This window comes from Mesoplodon densirostris, chromosome 7, assembly GCF_025265405.1.
Source record: "Mesoplodon densirostris isolate mMesDen1 chromosome 7, mMesDen1 primary haplotype, whole genome shotgun sequence".
Classification (NCBI taxonomy): Eukaryota; Metazoa; Chordata; class Mammalia; order Artiodactyla; family Ziphiidae; genus Mesoplodon; species Mesoplodon densirostris.
Window position 1 is genome coordinate 12,212,203 of NC_082667.1, and position 15,273 is coordinate 12,227,475.

At 41.5% G+C, this 15,273-nt stretch overlaps 1 protein-coding gene and 1 pseudogene across 1 annotated transcript; both read right to left on the bottom strand.

Moving 5' to 3' along the window:
• Positions 1–740: 740 nt before the first annotated feature.
• On the bottom strand, positions 741–5,506 carry LOC132494112 (olfactory receptor 9Q2-like; annotated as a pseudogene).
• Positions 5,507–8,202: 2,696 nt separating this feature from the next.
• On the bottom strand, positions 8,203–14,433 carry LOC132494113 (olfactory receptor 9Q1-like). Its single transcript, XM_060105149.1, has 2 exons — positions 14,374–14,433; positions 8,203–9,198 (listed from the first exon to the last, which is right to left on the bottom strand). The coding sequence occupies exons 1-2, from the start codon at positions 14,431–14,433 to the stop codon at positions 8,203–8,205; spliced, it is 1,056 nt and encodes a 351-aa protein (XP_059961132.1).
• Between the last annotated feature and the right edge of the window lie 840 nt (positions 14,434–15,273).

The following is a 15,273-nucleotide window of genomic DNA, read 5'->3' on the forward strand; positions in this document are numbered from 1 at the left end:
AGGCAATGCCTTACATTCCACAGATGCTAGTGAATAAGACTGACATGGTCCCTGCCCATTCATGCACTGAATCCTCAAAAATATAGTCTTATAAATTAGGTGAACTCACTTGGCAGATAAGAAAACTGAGGACTGAAGAAGCTGGAACTTAAAGGTCGACACTGGAGGGCCTCCCTGGTGGCGCAGTGGTTAAGAGTCCGCCTGCCGATGCAGGGGATACGGGTTCGTGCCCCGGTCTGGGAGGATCCCATATGCCGCGGAGCGGCTGGGCCCGTGAGCCATGGCCGCTGGGCCTGCGCATCCGGAGCCTGTGCTCCGCAACGGGAGAGGCCACAACAGTGAGAGGCCCGCATACCGCAAAAAGAAAAAAAAAAAAAAAAAAAAAAAGGTCGACACTGGAACCTAAGATTCATTCATTCATTCAACAAATATTTCTTGAGAGCCTTCTGCGTGTTAGGTGCTTTGCTAAGCACTGGGTGTACAGAAATGAATCTCACAGATAAAAGTGCTTCTTTTCATGTAGTTTACTTTCTAGCTGTGAGGACTAGATAATATCAAATATGTAAAACATAGTATATCAGATCATGACAAGTATTACATGATATAGTAAATCAGAAAGTGGAGGTGGGAAGTTTAGGTGTAATATTAATAAGGTTTTCTGGGAAACCAAGTAGGTGATATTTGAGGAAAGACAGAAAGGATGGAGAAACTAAGGAATGACATATTTGATGAGGGTCCATTTAGGGCCTTCCAGAAGCCTTTGATCGGCTCAGGGCTTTCACAACAGACTCCTTGACCTCCTTATTCCTCAGGCTGTAGATGACGGGGTTCAACATTGGGGTCACCAGTGTGTAGAGCATGGACACCACTTGGTCTGCCTCCGAGGACTGGCCTGAATTATCTCGCAGGTACATAAAGATGAGGGTCCCAAAGAAGAGAGCAACAGCAGTGAGGTGGGAGGCGCAGGTAGAGAAGGTCTTGGCCTGGCCCCAGGCAGAGCAGACCTGCATGATGGCCACGATGACGAACAAGTAGGAAACCAAGATGAGTAATATACAAGCAGGCATGACAAAAACGGGAAACACAATAATCACCACCTCCTGGGTGTAGCTTTCCCCACAAGCGAGTTTTTTTTTTTTTTTTTTTTTTTTTTTTTGCGGTATGCGGGCCTCTCACTGTTGTGGCCTCCCCCGTTGCGGAGCACAGGCTCCGGACGCGCAGGCTCCGGACACGCAGGCTCAGCGGCCATGGCTCACGGGCCCAGCTGCTCCGCGGCATATGGGATCCTCCCAGACCGGGGCACGAACCCGTATCCCCTGCATCGGCAGGCGGACTCTCAACCACTTGCGCCACCAGGGAGGCCCCACAAGCGAGTTTTAACAGAGGGGGTAAGTCACAGAAAATAAAGTTGATCTCATTGTTTCTACAAAAGAAGAGAGTGAAGGCAGTGACCGTTCAAATAAAGGCGCTGGAAAAACCAGCAACATAAGCCCCAGCTACCAAACCCAAGCGGGCCTTCTTGGTCATGATGGTGCCATAAAGCAGCGGTCAGCACACGGCCACGTAGCGGTCACAGGCCATGATCGCCAAGAGGTAGCAATCAATGGAAGAAAAGAAGGTGAAGAGAAAGAATTGGGCGGCACAGCGCACTTTGGAGATGACTCTGCTGTGTTCCAGCAGCACTGCCGGTATCTGGAGGACGATGGCGGAGGACTAGCTGATGTCCACGAAGGAAAGGTGGCTGAGGAAGCAGTATGCGAGTGTGGAGCCGGCAATCTTTGTGGGTCAGGAAGATCATTCCCGAGTTCCCCAGCAGAGTGAGTATATAGAAACCCAAAAAGACAGAAAGAGAGGAGAACAGTGCAATAACAATAAATTCCAGATTGAGTGATTATATAGGGTGGGCAGTAGATCATAGCTGGAGACTGTGTGCATGGTAATGAAAAGCTCAGGCTTGGCTCGGGTGGGAGCCCCACTGTAGCATTTGCTTGATGACCTTGGCACAATTAACTCGAAGTCTCAGATGCCTCATCTACCTCTAAGTCAGGAATAATAACAAAACATCCCTCGGAATGTTCAGCGAACACAGTAAGGAAGAACTCTGTCACTACAGTGTAATTCCTCCCAGCCGTCCATTCAGCAGTTGACCTGTGAACCTGAGACGAAAGCGCCCGATAACGGGATCCCTGAAGACAAGTTCAAGTCATTTTATATTTTTAACCAATAATTTCATTATGACAATTTAATAAGGATCCTTTACTTGTTTTACCATGGAAGCTGAACACAATTTCTCCCACAATTTAGTCAGAGTACCCTTAGGCAAAACTTTATCTAGTCTCCCTCAGTATCTTGTTTTTCTCTACTCTCCCCTTGTTCTTATTTTGTGGTATTGATCCTCCTCAGGAACTTACAGTTCTTAGGTTTTCTGTTCTTTTGTTTTCTCTTATTTATTTATTTAGAAACCAACACAACAGTGTAAAGCAACTATACTCCAATAAACATTTTAAAACAAAATAGAAAGCAAAAGATCGAGTCATTTTAAAATAAAAGACTTTAAACTGAGTGTCTGATAGGCAGGTATTCGACTTCAACAAACTTCGCAGCCTAATGTGGAAATGGACGAATATAGAGCTCAATACAATATAAGATAAAAAGTGATGAATGCTTCCATTGTACTAAGAATGGAGAGCAAGTGATTCTCTAACTTATGTCAGCTCTTGTATTTGCAACTCTGTCCCCAATTAGCTGTTTGATCTTCCACAAGGCACTTAACCTCTCTGAACCTCAATTTCCTCTTCTGCCAAAAGGGGATCATAATATCTGTCCTGCTTATAAGATAAGGTTAATGCATAGATTAAAACAGATGCAAAAGTGCATTGGAAAGCTAAAAGCACTCTACGTATATATGGTGGCTATTTAAAATTTTAAGGAAGGGTACTTTATATTCTATGAACAAAAGAAGCACAAACCAAAAAAAAAATCCATTAGCAATCAGCAATGGGCTCTGCTTACAGGAATATTTCTATTTTCAGTCTAACAACATGCATATTTAACAAATAGCTCTTATCCTAATTAGAGTTGGCTGGCTTATTAAGGGTTTTCTGTTTGTTTTTTGGTTTTTGTTAAGTACTTGCATTAACCTTGGAATCAAAAGAGCAAACATAAGCTCCTTTTAGCACCTCACAAAGCTCCATAAGCATTGTTTGGTTGTTCTCATAGTCAATAAAAGCAGCAGTTTGATAAGAAACAGCATCCAAATTTGAAAGCAGAAGTATTTCCGCAGTCTGGTGTTGTCTAAGCACTGTTGGAGGAATCTGGGTTAATGGAGTTGAAGGTTCTTAATAGAGTTCTAGAAAAGAGCTGTAAAGAAGGGCTTTGGTCATATTTGATTACCTGATACACCAGCAGCCAGGCCAATACTAAGCTGACCCATTAGAAATAATAACAAAGAAGAGAAATTAGATTTGGAAGCATTAGCGGGACATGAGCCATCCTCACCTGAATTCCACTTCACTAGTGTCTTCTTCCCTTGTTTAGTGTTTCCTCTGCCAGTGACCTGCCGATCCAGAGGAGACCTAGGTCGTAGCTCACTCACACTAGATATGTGACCCTGGGCAAGTCACTTTTCTTCTCTGAACTTCAGTTACGTTGTCTTTGTTCCCTTTGAATAAACAACAATGCAGCGTGAGTCCATAATCACAGCAACTTGGTTGATAGGGAGTTGCTTCCAGAACCACTATGTCTTATTCTCACTTCATGGAATTCCTCTCACCCTTGATGGAACAATACATCCCTGCTGTTAGAATTGCCCAGGACTTTTTGCAGACTCAGCCCAAGATAGCAGGGCTTGTGGATCAGCCTCTCTCCCGGAGTTTGTGATCCTACACTAGACCTTCCTGGTGGTGCTTTTTGTATTCTCTGTCCCAGCATCATGCCATAATTGGCTCCTGAGTTAAGTCTCCAGGGAAAGACAATTTATCTTCCTAACAAGGTGTCTAATATCTTTGAAGATTTCTCTTTAATTTCAAACTCTCAAAGCCCCATCCTACATCCTGCCACCAGGGTCAGATGAGGCTGGTTCCTAGTCTTGCCTCATTTCTATTTTGTACCAAAAGGAATATATTCCTTGGAAGATTTCCTAAGTTCTTTCTATAGGGTAAAAAGTATATCGAGTCTCATATGCAATGTTGGGGCTTCGTGGCCACAGTACCTAGAGGCTTTTCAATTAGCCCTTCCTTCTTAAATAAAAGTCTTTAACTCTCTGCTTAGAATTTAAGCAGAAAGAGGCATTAAATTGTCTCCTTAGACCTGACAACCCATTCTCTCAGTAGTCCCTGTCAATTCGTTGCATTCTCCCTGCCTTCTGGCAGATTCCAAGAGAGCAAATAACTCTGCAGTATACTACTCTTTTTTTTTTACATCTTTATTGAAGTATAATTGCTTTACAATGGTGTGTTAGTTTCTGCTTTATAACAAAGTGAATCAGTTATACATATGTTCCCATATCTCTTCCCTCTTGCGTCTCCCTCCCAGCCTCCCTATCCCACCCCTCTAGGTGGTCACAAAGCACCAAGCTGATCTCCCTGTGCTATGCAGCTGCTTCCCACTAGCTCTCTATTTTACGTTTGGTAGTGTATATATGTCCATGCCACTCTCTCGCTTTGTCACAGCTTACCCTTCCCCCTCCCCGTATCCTCAACTCCATTCTCTAGTAGGTCTGTGTCTTTATTCCTGTCTTACCCCTAGGTTCTTCATGACATTTTTTTTTTCTTAACTTCCATATATATGTGCTAGCATACGGTATTTGTTTTTCTCTTTCTGACTTACTTCACTCTGTACGACAGACTCTAGGTCCATCCACCTCATTACAAATAGCTCAATTTCTTTTCTTTTTATGGCTGAGTAATATTCCATTGTATATATGTGCCACATCTTCTTTATCCATTCATCCGATGAATGTTCATTGCAGCTCTATTTACAATAGCCCGGAGATGGGTGCAGTATACTACTCTTATTCAAACAGACCCTATATTGTCTTTTTCAATCAGGAGGAAACTTTTTAACTAATGCCAAGCTTTCTAACTACTAGCTTAATTTTTCCCACCACATTTTTCCCGTAACACAATTGACACAGGAACTATTTATTAACCATCCCCCTTTTAGAGGATCTATACATTTTCAGCTGGGGTTTTAATAACCAGACCAACCATCATTAAAGGGATCAAACATTTCTTATGAAAATTATAATATATATGTTAAAGCATCCTGTCTTCTAGAATAAATATCATGTCTTTAAAGGTCTAAATGTTTTATTTTATTATAAGTGATCTTAAACTTAATATTCTTTGGCTGCCTTCACCCTGAATTTCCATGTTTCGCTTATCTGCTTCTTCTGATTTAAAATCCTGTTACTGGAATTCCAGGTGTGACACATCAGTTTTGGCTGACTGAGTTTGGAATCATCCTCTGTTTGTAAAATACTGTCACCACCTTTATACCCTCCCATGATGGTTTATATCATTCATACTCCTGGGATCTTGTTTTTCTGGTAATCCAAGGGACAGGTAGAAAAGGAGTTTGAGTTCTAAGGATAGGGATCAGAGGAAAAACAGAAAATGATGAGTAGGTGGGGCCTGTTCCCTCCCAGTACCTTGGATTTGATTGAGGTACCTACAGTCAGAGAAGTGAAGAGCAACACCCAACGGATTCTTGGGAAGCTTTGGATGCAGGCTGAGCTGTTGCAGAGCCCAGGGGCCCAGTGCAGACTAGGATTCCCTCCTGCCCACTCCTGCATGGAACACAGCAGTGCTCTGCCTCCCCAAGGTCAAAAGCTTTAAGAACATAAAGAGTTGACATCTATGATACAGATTCTGCAAATACCATTATGGGCAGAGGAAATGGTATAAATCGCTAAGTGGATTCTGAGGCAAAGGATGTGACAAATGGAACAGGTGGGGAAGAAGAAAGAACAGGACATATTTCCAGTGGTGACAGAAATTGACAGATGTATTATTGTGAGCACGTAGAGATTCACGTGAGGCATCCCTGGAAACTAATACAGGAGTTTGAAGAATACTTTGAGCAGGGTCAGCTTTATTAACTGGACCATCAAACTACTACCTTAATTTAATAATTAAAAATAAACATAACCTGCATTTCTCTAATAATTAGTGATATTGTGCATCTTTTCATGTGCCCGTTAGCCATCTGCATATCTTCTTTGAAAAAATGCCTATTCAGATTTTTTGCCCATTTTTTGATTAGGTTGTTTTTTTGACATGGAGTTATATGAGTTTTGTATATTTTGGATATTAACCCCTTATCCATAATATCATTTGCAACTATTTTCTCCCATTCTATAGGTTGTCTTTTCATTTTTGTCAATGGTTTCCTTTGCTGTGCAAAAGTTTTAAAGTTTAATTAGGTCCCATTTGTTTATATTTGCTTTTATTTCTTTTGCCTTAGGAGACTGATCCAAGAAAATATTTCTGTGCTTTATGTCAAAGAGTGTTCTGCCTATGTTCTCTTCTTGGAGTTTTATGGTTTCCGTTCTTACACTTAGGTCTTTAAATCATTTTGAGTTTATTTCAACAATGAGCTATCACCTCACATGTGTCAGAATGGCTGTCATTAAAAAGTCTACAAATAACAAATGTTGGAAAGGATGTGGAGAAAAGGGAACCCTTGTACACAGTTGGTGCAGCCATTATGGAAAACAATATGGAGGTTCCTCAAAAAACTAAAAATACAGCCAACATATGATCCAGCAATTCCACTCCTGGGTATATATATCCAGAAAAAATGGAAACTCTCAGAAAGAAGCATGCACCCCAGTGTTCATAGCAGCACTGTTTATAATAGCCAAGACATGGAAGCAACCCAAGTGCCCATAAAAAGATAGTTGGATTAAGAAGATATTCATATATATATATATATATATATATAGGCACATAATTATATATAATGGAATATTACTTAGCCATAAAAAAGAAATACTGCCATTTGCAGCAACATGGATGGACCTATTATGCTTAGTGAAGTAAGTCAGACAGAGAAAGACAAATACAGTGTGATATCACTTATATGTGGAATCTAAAAAAATAATACAAATGAATGTATATGCAAAATAGAAGCAGACTCACAGACATAGAAAACAAACCTATGTTTACTAAAAGGGGAGGGACAAAGAAAACAAACCTATGTCTACCAAAGGGGAAGGGACAAATTAGTAGTATGGGATTAACATATTCAAACTACTATGTATATAGCTCAGGGAGATCAGCTCGGTGCTTTGTGACCAACTAGAGGGGTGGGATAGGGAGGGTGGGAGGGAGACACAAGAGGGAGGAGATATGGGGATATATGTATATGTATAGCTGATTCACTCTGTTATAAAGCAGAAACTAACACACCATTGTAAAGCAATTATACTCCAATAAAGATGTTAAAAAAAAAAACTACTATGTATAAAACAGTAAGCACCAAGGATATACTGTATAGTATAGGGAATTACAGCCATAATCTTGTAATAAACTATACTGGAGTATAATCTACAAAAATACTGAATCACTATGCTGTACACCTGACACTAACACAATATTGCAAATCAACTATAGTTCAATTTTAAAATATTTGAAAAAATAAACATAATCTAAATACTGAATCCTAATTGATGACATCATTGTACATTATATAGTGTAGAAGAGTACTAATACTGATGTCTGCAGTTTACTTTGAAATGCATCAAAAAATAAAGTGGATTTGTGGATGAACTGATGGATGTATAAATGAATAGATTGATTATAAATATGTGATAAAACAAAAAAATCTATTGGGTATAGGGAATTCACTATGCATTATTTTCAACATTTCTGTATGATGGAAATCTTTCATAGAAAATATGCAAAAAAAATATAGTCTTGTAGTAAGGCGTGCCACATCTGAATTACACAGGATTAACTTCAGATTCTTTTGTCACTTGTCCTGAGAGCTAGAAATCTCACTCCAATCTCTTCTCAGGCTGCCTCTTTCTTTCCTTGTCTTCTTTCCCTGGAACTAAAAGTTCTGGTTCTTTTTAAATGCCTTATGCCATGATATATTCATCTAAACATTGAGCGTGCTATAAATAATGAGTTCCCAGAATGCTGGCACTGCAGAGGAGATGATTCTCAGGAATTTCCAAGGTTGGACAAGGTTGGATGGCTAAGACAACCTGGCTCTGTTGAGAATTTTCCTCAGAGCCTCCTTCACTTCCTTGTTCCTCAGGCTATAGATGAGAGGGTTCAACGTGGGGATCACTGTTATGTAAAACACAGACACCACCCGGTCCTCCTCCGAGGACTGGCCAGAGTTATCTCTCAGATACATGAAGATGAGGGTCCCAAAGAAGAGTGACACTGCAGTGAGGTGAGGGGCACACGTCCAGAAAGTCTTGGCCTGGCCTCCTGCAGAGGGAATCCTCATAATAGCCAAGATGATGAGCAGGTAGGACACCAAAATCACCACCATGCAGGCAGGGATGACAGAAATGGCAAACACAATAATTACCACTTCCTGAGTGTAGCTGTCCCCACAGGTTATCTTTAAGAGAGGAGGGAGGTCACATAAAATGAAGTCAATCTCATTGGTTCCACAAAAGGAGAGCGTGAAAGCTGAGACCTTCCACACCAAGACGCTGAAGACACCAGCAACGTAAGCCCTCCCAACACACACACACACAAAACCCAACCGGGCCTTCCTCCTCATGATAGTGACATAAAGCAGGGGTTGGCACATGGCCATGTAGCGGCCATAGGCCATGAGGGCCAGGAGGTAGCAGTCAGTGGAGCCAAAGAAGGTGAAGAGAAAGAACTGGGCAGCACAGAGTGTGTAGGATAAAGCGGCCCTGTGCTCCAGCAACACAGCCAGCATCAGAGGCACAGTGACGAACGAGTAGCAGATGTCCATGAATGAGAGGTGACTCAGAAGGAAGTACATGGGGGTGTGGAGTTGCAGATCCACGCGGATCAGGATAATTATGCCAAAGTTCCCCAACAGGGTGATGAGATAGATAAATAGAAACAGGAGGAAGAGAGGTAGTGCCCATTCAGGACAGTCAATGAATGCCATGAGGAGGAATTTGGTCACCAAGGTGAGGTTCTTCTCTGCTATGAAGCCAGAGGCAACTGAGAAGGCTAGGATGAGAAGCAAGTTAGGGAACTATAAATAGGAATTAACCGTATTTCTAGGTTACAGGTATTGAAAAAGTGCTATGGGCAAAATATGCCAGGGGCTATGTGGGGCTTCAGAGATGACTAGTCTTAACTCCTACTTCTAAGGGAGTTCTGTGACATGTCAAGAAAACTGATGCAGGTAAACATTTTCAGAATAGGAGTGCTTTTTCTCCCACTTTTTATGGCTAACTAGCTGTGTGAGCCCCTGCAGTCAGATAACCACACAACCAAACTTTCCCTATCGCTCCAGTAGGGGCTGATACATGGGGTCCTGTCTACCATGGAAATATCCATCTCAGGACTCTGTCCCGTTTTCTCTATGACCATACCTCCTCCCTTATTTCAAACCCTCTTCATCTCTTGCCTGGATCAAAACAAGAGCCATATAACTAACAGCTCCCGCCGCCCTCAGACTTGTTTCTTGCCAACTCTTTTTTTTTTTTTAACATTTTATTTTTGTTGTTGTTTATTTGTGCTTTTTATTGTGAGTTTTTAAATTTTTATTTTTTTTATACAGCAGGTTCTTATCAGTTACCTATTTTATACATATTAGGGTATATACGTCAATCCCAATCTCCCAATTCACCCCCCCGCCCCTGCTTTGCCCCTTGGTGTCCATACGTTTGTTCTCCTCACTGTGACCAGAGAGATATCTCTAAGACTTTCTCATCCCCCTGTTAAAAATCCAGTCATGGCATCCCATCAAGGATAGGATATTCTTTAGACTCCTCGGTGTGTCGGGGAAAGCCCTCCGGGGGGTCTGCCCCACTTACTTCCTCGTGTTCCTTTCTTACGCCTCACTGCTTGCACCTTCAGCCACGCTTCTCTCCAGCCACCTGAATTGTTTACAGCTTCTCTAATGCCCCACATTCATTCACATCTCTGTGCTTTCCGCAGGCCACCCCTTCTGCTGAAACACCTTGTCTTTCCCATCCTCACTGTCCTGCCCAACTCCTATACCACCTTCAGACCTCAGCTCAGATCCTACGTCCCACAAGAAGTCTCCCTTGAGTCTGTCTTCCCTGGTCAGGGTATGTGCCTCTGGAGCTCAGCACATTGTAAAGCCTCAATATGTTTTGGGGGAATAAATAAAGTTATCAAATGAGATATAAAGCATATTGCAAAGAGAAAGGCATTGTGCAAATCTTCAAGGGATTATGTTTATTTTTATGAAAATATTTAAAAACAGAAACTGTCTGAAGTCTTAAAAACCCAATAAAATTGATGAATATTCAAAGAGATCATAAGCCATCCTTGGACTTACCCTACAATTCTCAACGTAACAGTGTGCTTACTTGACAGAAAGCCATTGTCTTAATTAGATCCTCTTAGTTTACCAAAAATCAAATTTAAAAGAACAGATATTTTCTTTAATAACAGAGAACATATATACAGACACTATTCTAAGTGATTTATATATTAAGTCATTTAATCCCCACATTCACTTTTTGAGGTAGGAACATTTTTTCCCCCATTTCACAGATGAGGCAACTGAGACAGAGTTTAAGTAGCTCAATCTTGTGTCCAAGGTTGCACAGCTAGTAAATGGTGGAACTGACACGAAGAACAAAACTGTACACAGAAGCACTATTTATCTTAAAACAGGATTTTACATACATCACGCATCTATCCCAATAGTCTAAGAGGACCCAGGAAATGTCTGCCTTTAAGTAGATGCCTGAATACCAGCACTGCAGTCTATTCATATCCAAAGGCAGATGGGGACTCTTGTGCTAATGGATAGGAAGTCCTTCAGCAGAGTTGCAGTGCAGGGGGGTAAAGAAGATATTTGATCATCTTTAAAACATTAGACTTTGGCAGCTAGGCCAGTGTTGCACTGACATATTGGAGAAAATGATAAATAAAAGAAATTGTATCAGGTGATCTGAACTGAGCATGAACCAAGAGGACCAGAACAGTTTTCTCACCTGAATTCCACTTTACCTTTACCTGGCCAGTCCTCTTCGCTCTTTGTCCACTACTTTTCCCTTGTCTCTAAAAAATTGTTTCTTTTCCACTGCTTGGAGAAGTATCCTAAGGGTCTGGGGAGAGACTACTGGGCTGGGTAACAGGAAGTCTGGGTGGATATTGTCTTCCCAAATCTGCTCAGTTATGACACTGAGCAAGTTACTTAATCTCTCCAGGCATTGGTGTCCTCCTCCCACCCCCTACAATCTACACACACACACACACACACACACACACACACATTAGTGAATCAATTTGGGGACAGTAATGTCACAGCTACCTGAATGCCAGTCTCTGCATGTATCACTTTCAAGTCCCTTGCCAGTTCTGGTCGGTCAAGCACTTTCTTCTCTCTCTTCCCTTAATCTTTCTGTTTCCATGATTTGCTAAACCTGGTCAACATGTATTCCTCACTCTGGTTTTTGTTCAGTTCCAGTCTAGGAGAGCAGAGATTGGAGAAAAGCCTCTTCGTATGGGCTCCCGACTCCAATGCAAATCCCTTTTGACAAAGATACTAATAGTCCCTGAAAGTCTGAAGTCCCCAGTCAATGGCTGATGTGGTCTCTAAGGAAAGGCAATTGTTACTCACGTGGATTCTTAACAAGACTCCTGGTCCCAGTCCCAGCTCCCAAAGCCCTTCAACACACCCACTAAGTGGGGTCTAAAAAGCCTAAATCTCAGTTCTACACAGTCCCTTGATGAGTGAGATGTCTCTGGCTTTAACTTCTCTGTCAGAACAATGTCAGAAACTGTGCCTTCCTCAGTGTGGCCACATCCTGGAAGGAATAAGGGGCTTTGTGAACGCGAGGCTTTGATCATTATTCAGAAGGACGCAATGGAGACTCTACACAGAGACCTCAACAAGACGCATCATGTCTTCTAAGTTTGCCCTCTCTGGAAGTCAGGTGTTTCACCGTCTCCTCTCTCCCCCACCCTTTTTTTCCCCCCCTTTAAAAACAAATGAAATCACAGGGAAAACAAAAGCCTGGGATGTTGCTCAGAGGAGAAACTCGCATATCCTTTTTGCTGGCATGGCCTTTGCCATCTCTCTGCATCTTTAATACAGCAGTATTTCTTTAGCCCCAAATTCAGAGGCATTTTGTTAAGCCATTGAATTTCAAGATGGCTCAATTCAGAAAAGGAAATAAGGAAGATGGGGAAGAAGAGAATAATTATAGAATAATTGTTTTCTTGGACAGTTATGCAAACCAAGAGAAAATGAGACCATATCGGTCACTGATTCATCACGGTGCTAAGCATTCTAAATGAAGAGCAGGAGATACAAAATGAAACAAATCCCTGTAAAAGAGAAAACACAATGCCTGTCTACAAGGACTGTGCAACCTAGCAGGTTACATAATTATTTATCCTACAGATAACAAGTACTAAGCTCATAAGTGAGGTGTAGTCCAGGTGCCATGGGGAGTCAGAGTAAGGCAAGATTACTTATAGATGGTGTAGATCAGGGAAGGCTTCCCAGTGGACATGGACTTTGGCAGGCAGTTTGAATGGAAGTGAGGGGTGGGAGAATGATGGGCAAAGCTCTTCAGGAAGGGGGAGCAGTGTGAGCAAATTCACAGGGACAGGAAAGCCCAGGGACTACTCCTGGGGCAATGAGTGGGGCTTTGGCACAGTACAGGATGGTATTAGGCAAGTCCAGGACTAGGGTGAGGTGAGTGAGGCACTCACCTCGGATTCAAAAGTTAAGGTGGCACCAAAACCTTTAGTAAACAAGGTAAATAATTATATAATATTATCAAAAATAAAAATCAATGCAAAAATCTCTATGATGAATAAAATATCAAAATTTTCAGAACAATTTTTTTTTAGATTCCATATATATGTTTTAGCATACGGTATTTTTTTTTTCTTTTTCTGGCTTACCTAGGGACAGGACAAGAATAAAGACGCAGATGTAGAGAATGGACTTGAGGACACAGGGAGGGGGAAGGCTAAGCTGGGATGAATTGAGAGAGTGGCATGGACATATATACACTACCAAATGTAAAATAGAAAGCTAGTGGGAAGCAGCCACATAGCACAGGGAGATCAGCTCAGTGCTTTGTGTCCACTTAGAGGGGTGGGATAGGGAGGGTGGGAGGGAGACGCAAGAGGGAGGGGATATGGGGATATATGTATATGTATAGCTGATTCACTTTGTTGTACAGCAGAAACTAACACACCATTGTAAAGCAATTATACCCCAATAAAGATGTTAAAAAATAATAATAATAAAATAAAACAAATTGAATGAAAATACAGGTATAGAATAAAAAATATATAGAGATCAAAATTTTAAATAAAGAGCACCAGTATTATTGATTTTCCTTTTGCCTCAGTCTCCGTTATGGTACAGCATAGCACTGGTACACTACGCTTGAAAAAGGAGGGTGAGACCAACAGCTTCCAGGGCACAGGCTTAACAAGTGCCTTTTAATGGACATTCCATTTCTTTCCTCTCTACCCTCCACTTAGGAAAAGAAAATGTAGGAAAGTCAACCTAATAAGATCTAATACTTGCAGAGTAGCTATTTCCAAGTACTCTCTTCATCTTCACAAGACCCCTGTGGGATTGAGAGAGATAACAAATTCCTCCTCTGTACTGACGAGGAAGCACAGCAAACAGAGGCCCAAGGTCATGGAGTTACCTGGTGAGTGGACTAGAAATTGTGTCGGTCCTTGTTGCTAATGGACTCTGCCTAAGCCACAGGCCCTACAGCCCAAGAGGACATATTTTTATGACCACACATACATCCACATCCACGCCCAGAGCTCACTGGGTGACGAGGTGAGTCCTCTGGGCTATGCTGTATTAACAAATTACCTTAAAACCACAGTGACTTAACACAGTAAATTTAAATTTACCCATGGAAACGCCAGTGTGGGGTAGGTAGTCCTCCTCTGTCTTGCAGCTAAGCCATTTTGTGCAGGTGACCTTCAAGACTGCTAGTGCAGGGGAGGACAGGGAAAGATCAAGCAGGATGTCACTAAGGACCAGGCCTGGTCTGCCTCCCTCCCACCTACATCACAGTGACCTGAATCCAGTCACAGGGGTTCAACATTACTGCCTACATAACCTAGAGGATGTAGGGAAGCGCACAGATATTTGTGCAAACAAATATTTGGGCTGAAATCTCTGCCACACCCCTCATCTTCTGTGCATCCTTTGTGCAGGAGAAAGTCTAGAACCCACCCCAGAATTTCCAAGGACAATCAAGGGCTCACTCTTGCGTTTGCGTGGCTCTGTTCTCATGCTTCCGCTAAAGCATTGTTGACACTCGTGCCCACTTCCCATTATGTCTCACCCTTTCCACTATCACATCATGCCAAGCATGAAGCATGGACTTTTGTCTTTATCCTTCACTCTCTAAAGCAAAATTAACACAGTGCGTTTGTTTGGGTAGCCGACTTTTAATAAAAATATTGTAGAGAACTTAAGAGGTTCATAGTACTACACAGATTAGGGAGAAAATTAGAATTGAATAATTGATGTCATTGTGCTACAAATTCCCCAGCCATTTTTATCACAAGGAATTTGTCACTGGCTGCTCCTTGCCTCCACCTTAAGCCTGCCTGCTACTATAGGACCCGTATCTTTCTCTGCTGAGATTATCTTTTATTTATATTTCTCTTCTCCCAATTCCCCAAACTTCCAAATCCCTATCTAGTCCAATCTACCGGGAGAAGGCTCAAAATTCTTTGTATATTGTTATGCATGATAATCTGAATCTTTAATACCCAAATACCTTCCATTAAACCATACATTAGAGGTTCTTAAATTCCATAATCCAGATGCCCTTTAAGATGTTTTCCTCAACAAAAGGAAATGTCTCTCTTCAACAGAAAAAAATTAGGTCGAACTCCAGCTAGCATTTAATTTTTTTTTTTTTACTTTTAACATACAAAATAATGATTTAGTGCTCAAAGATGCCTTAGAAACTGGGTTAACTAACGAAAACTGTCTTTACTAAATAATTTCTCAGAGGCTTTCATGTGAAAATATACTTTATAAATCTCCAAAATGAAGTACGTATTGTGCAGCAATTCTCAAAAGTATTTGACAATGGAATGTTTACTAGGCTACTCTTGGGTA

Coding starts and splice junctions, on each gene's coding strand:
- LOC132494113 (XM_060105149.1), bottom strand. CDS start 14,433: ATGAGAACAGAGCCACGCAAACGCAAGAGTGAGCCCTTGATTGTCCTT. Junction 9,199..14,373: donor TTGTCCTTGGAAATTCTGGG/GTGGGTTCTAGA, acceptor TCCTATTTATAG/TTCCCTAACTTGCTTCTCAT.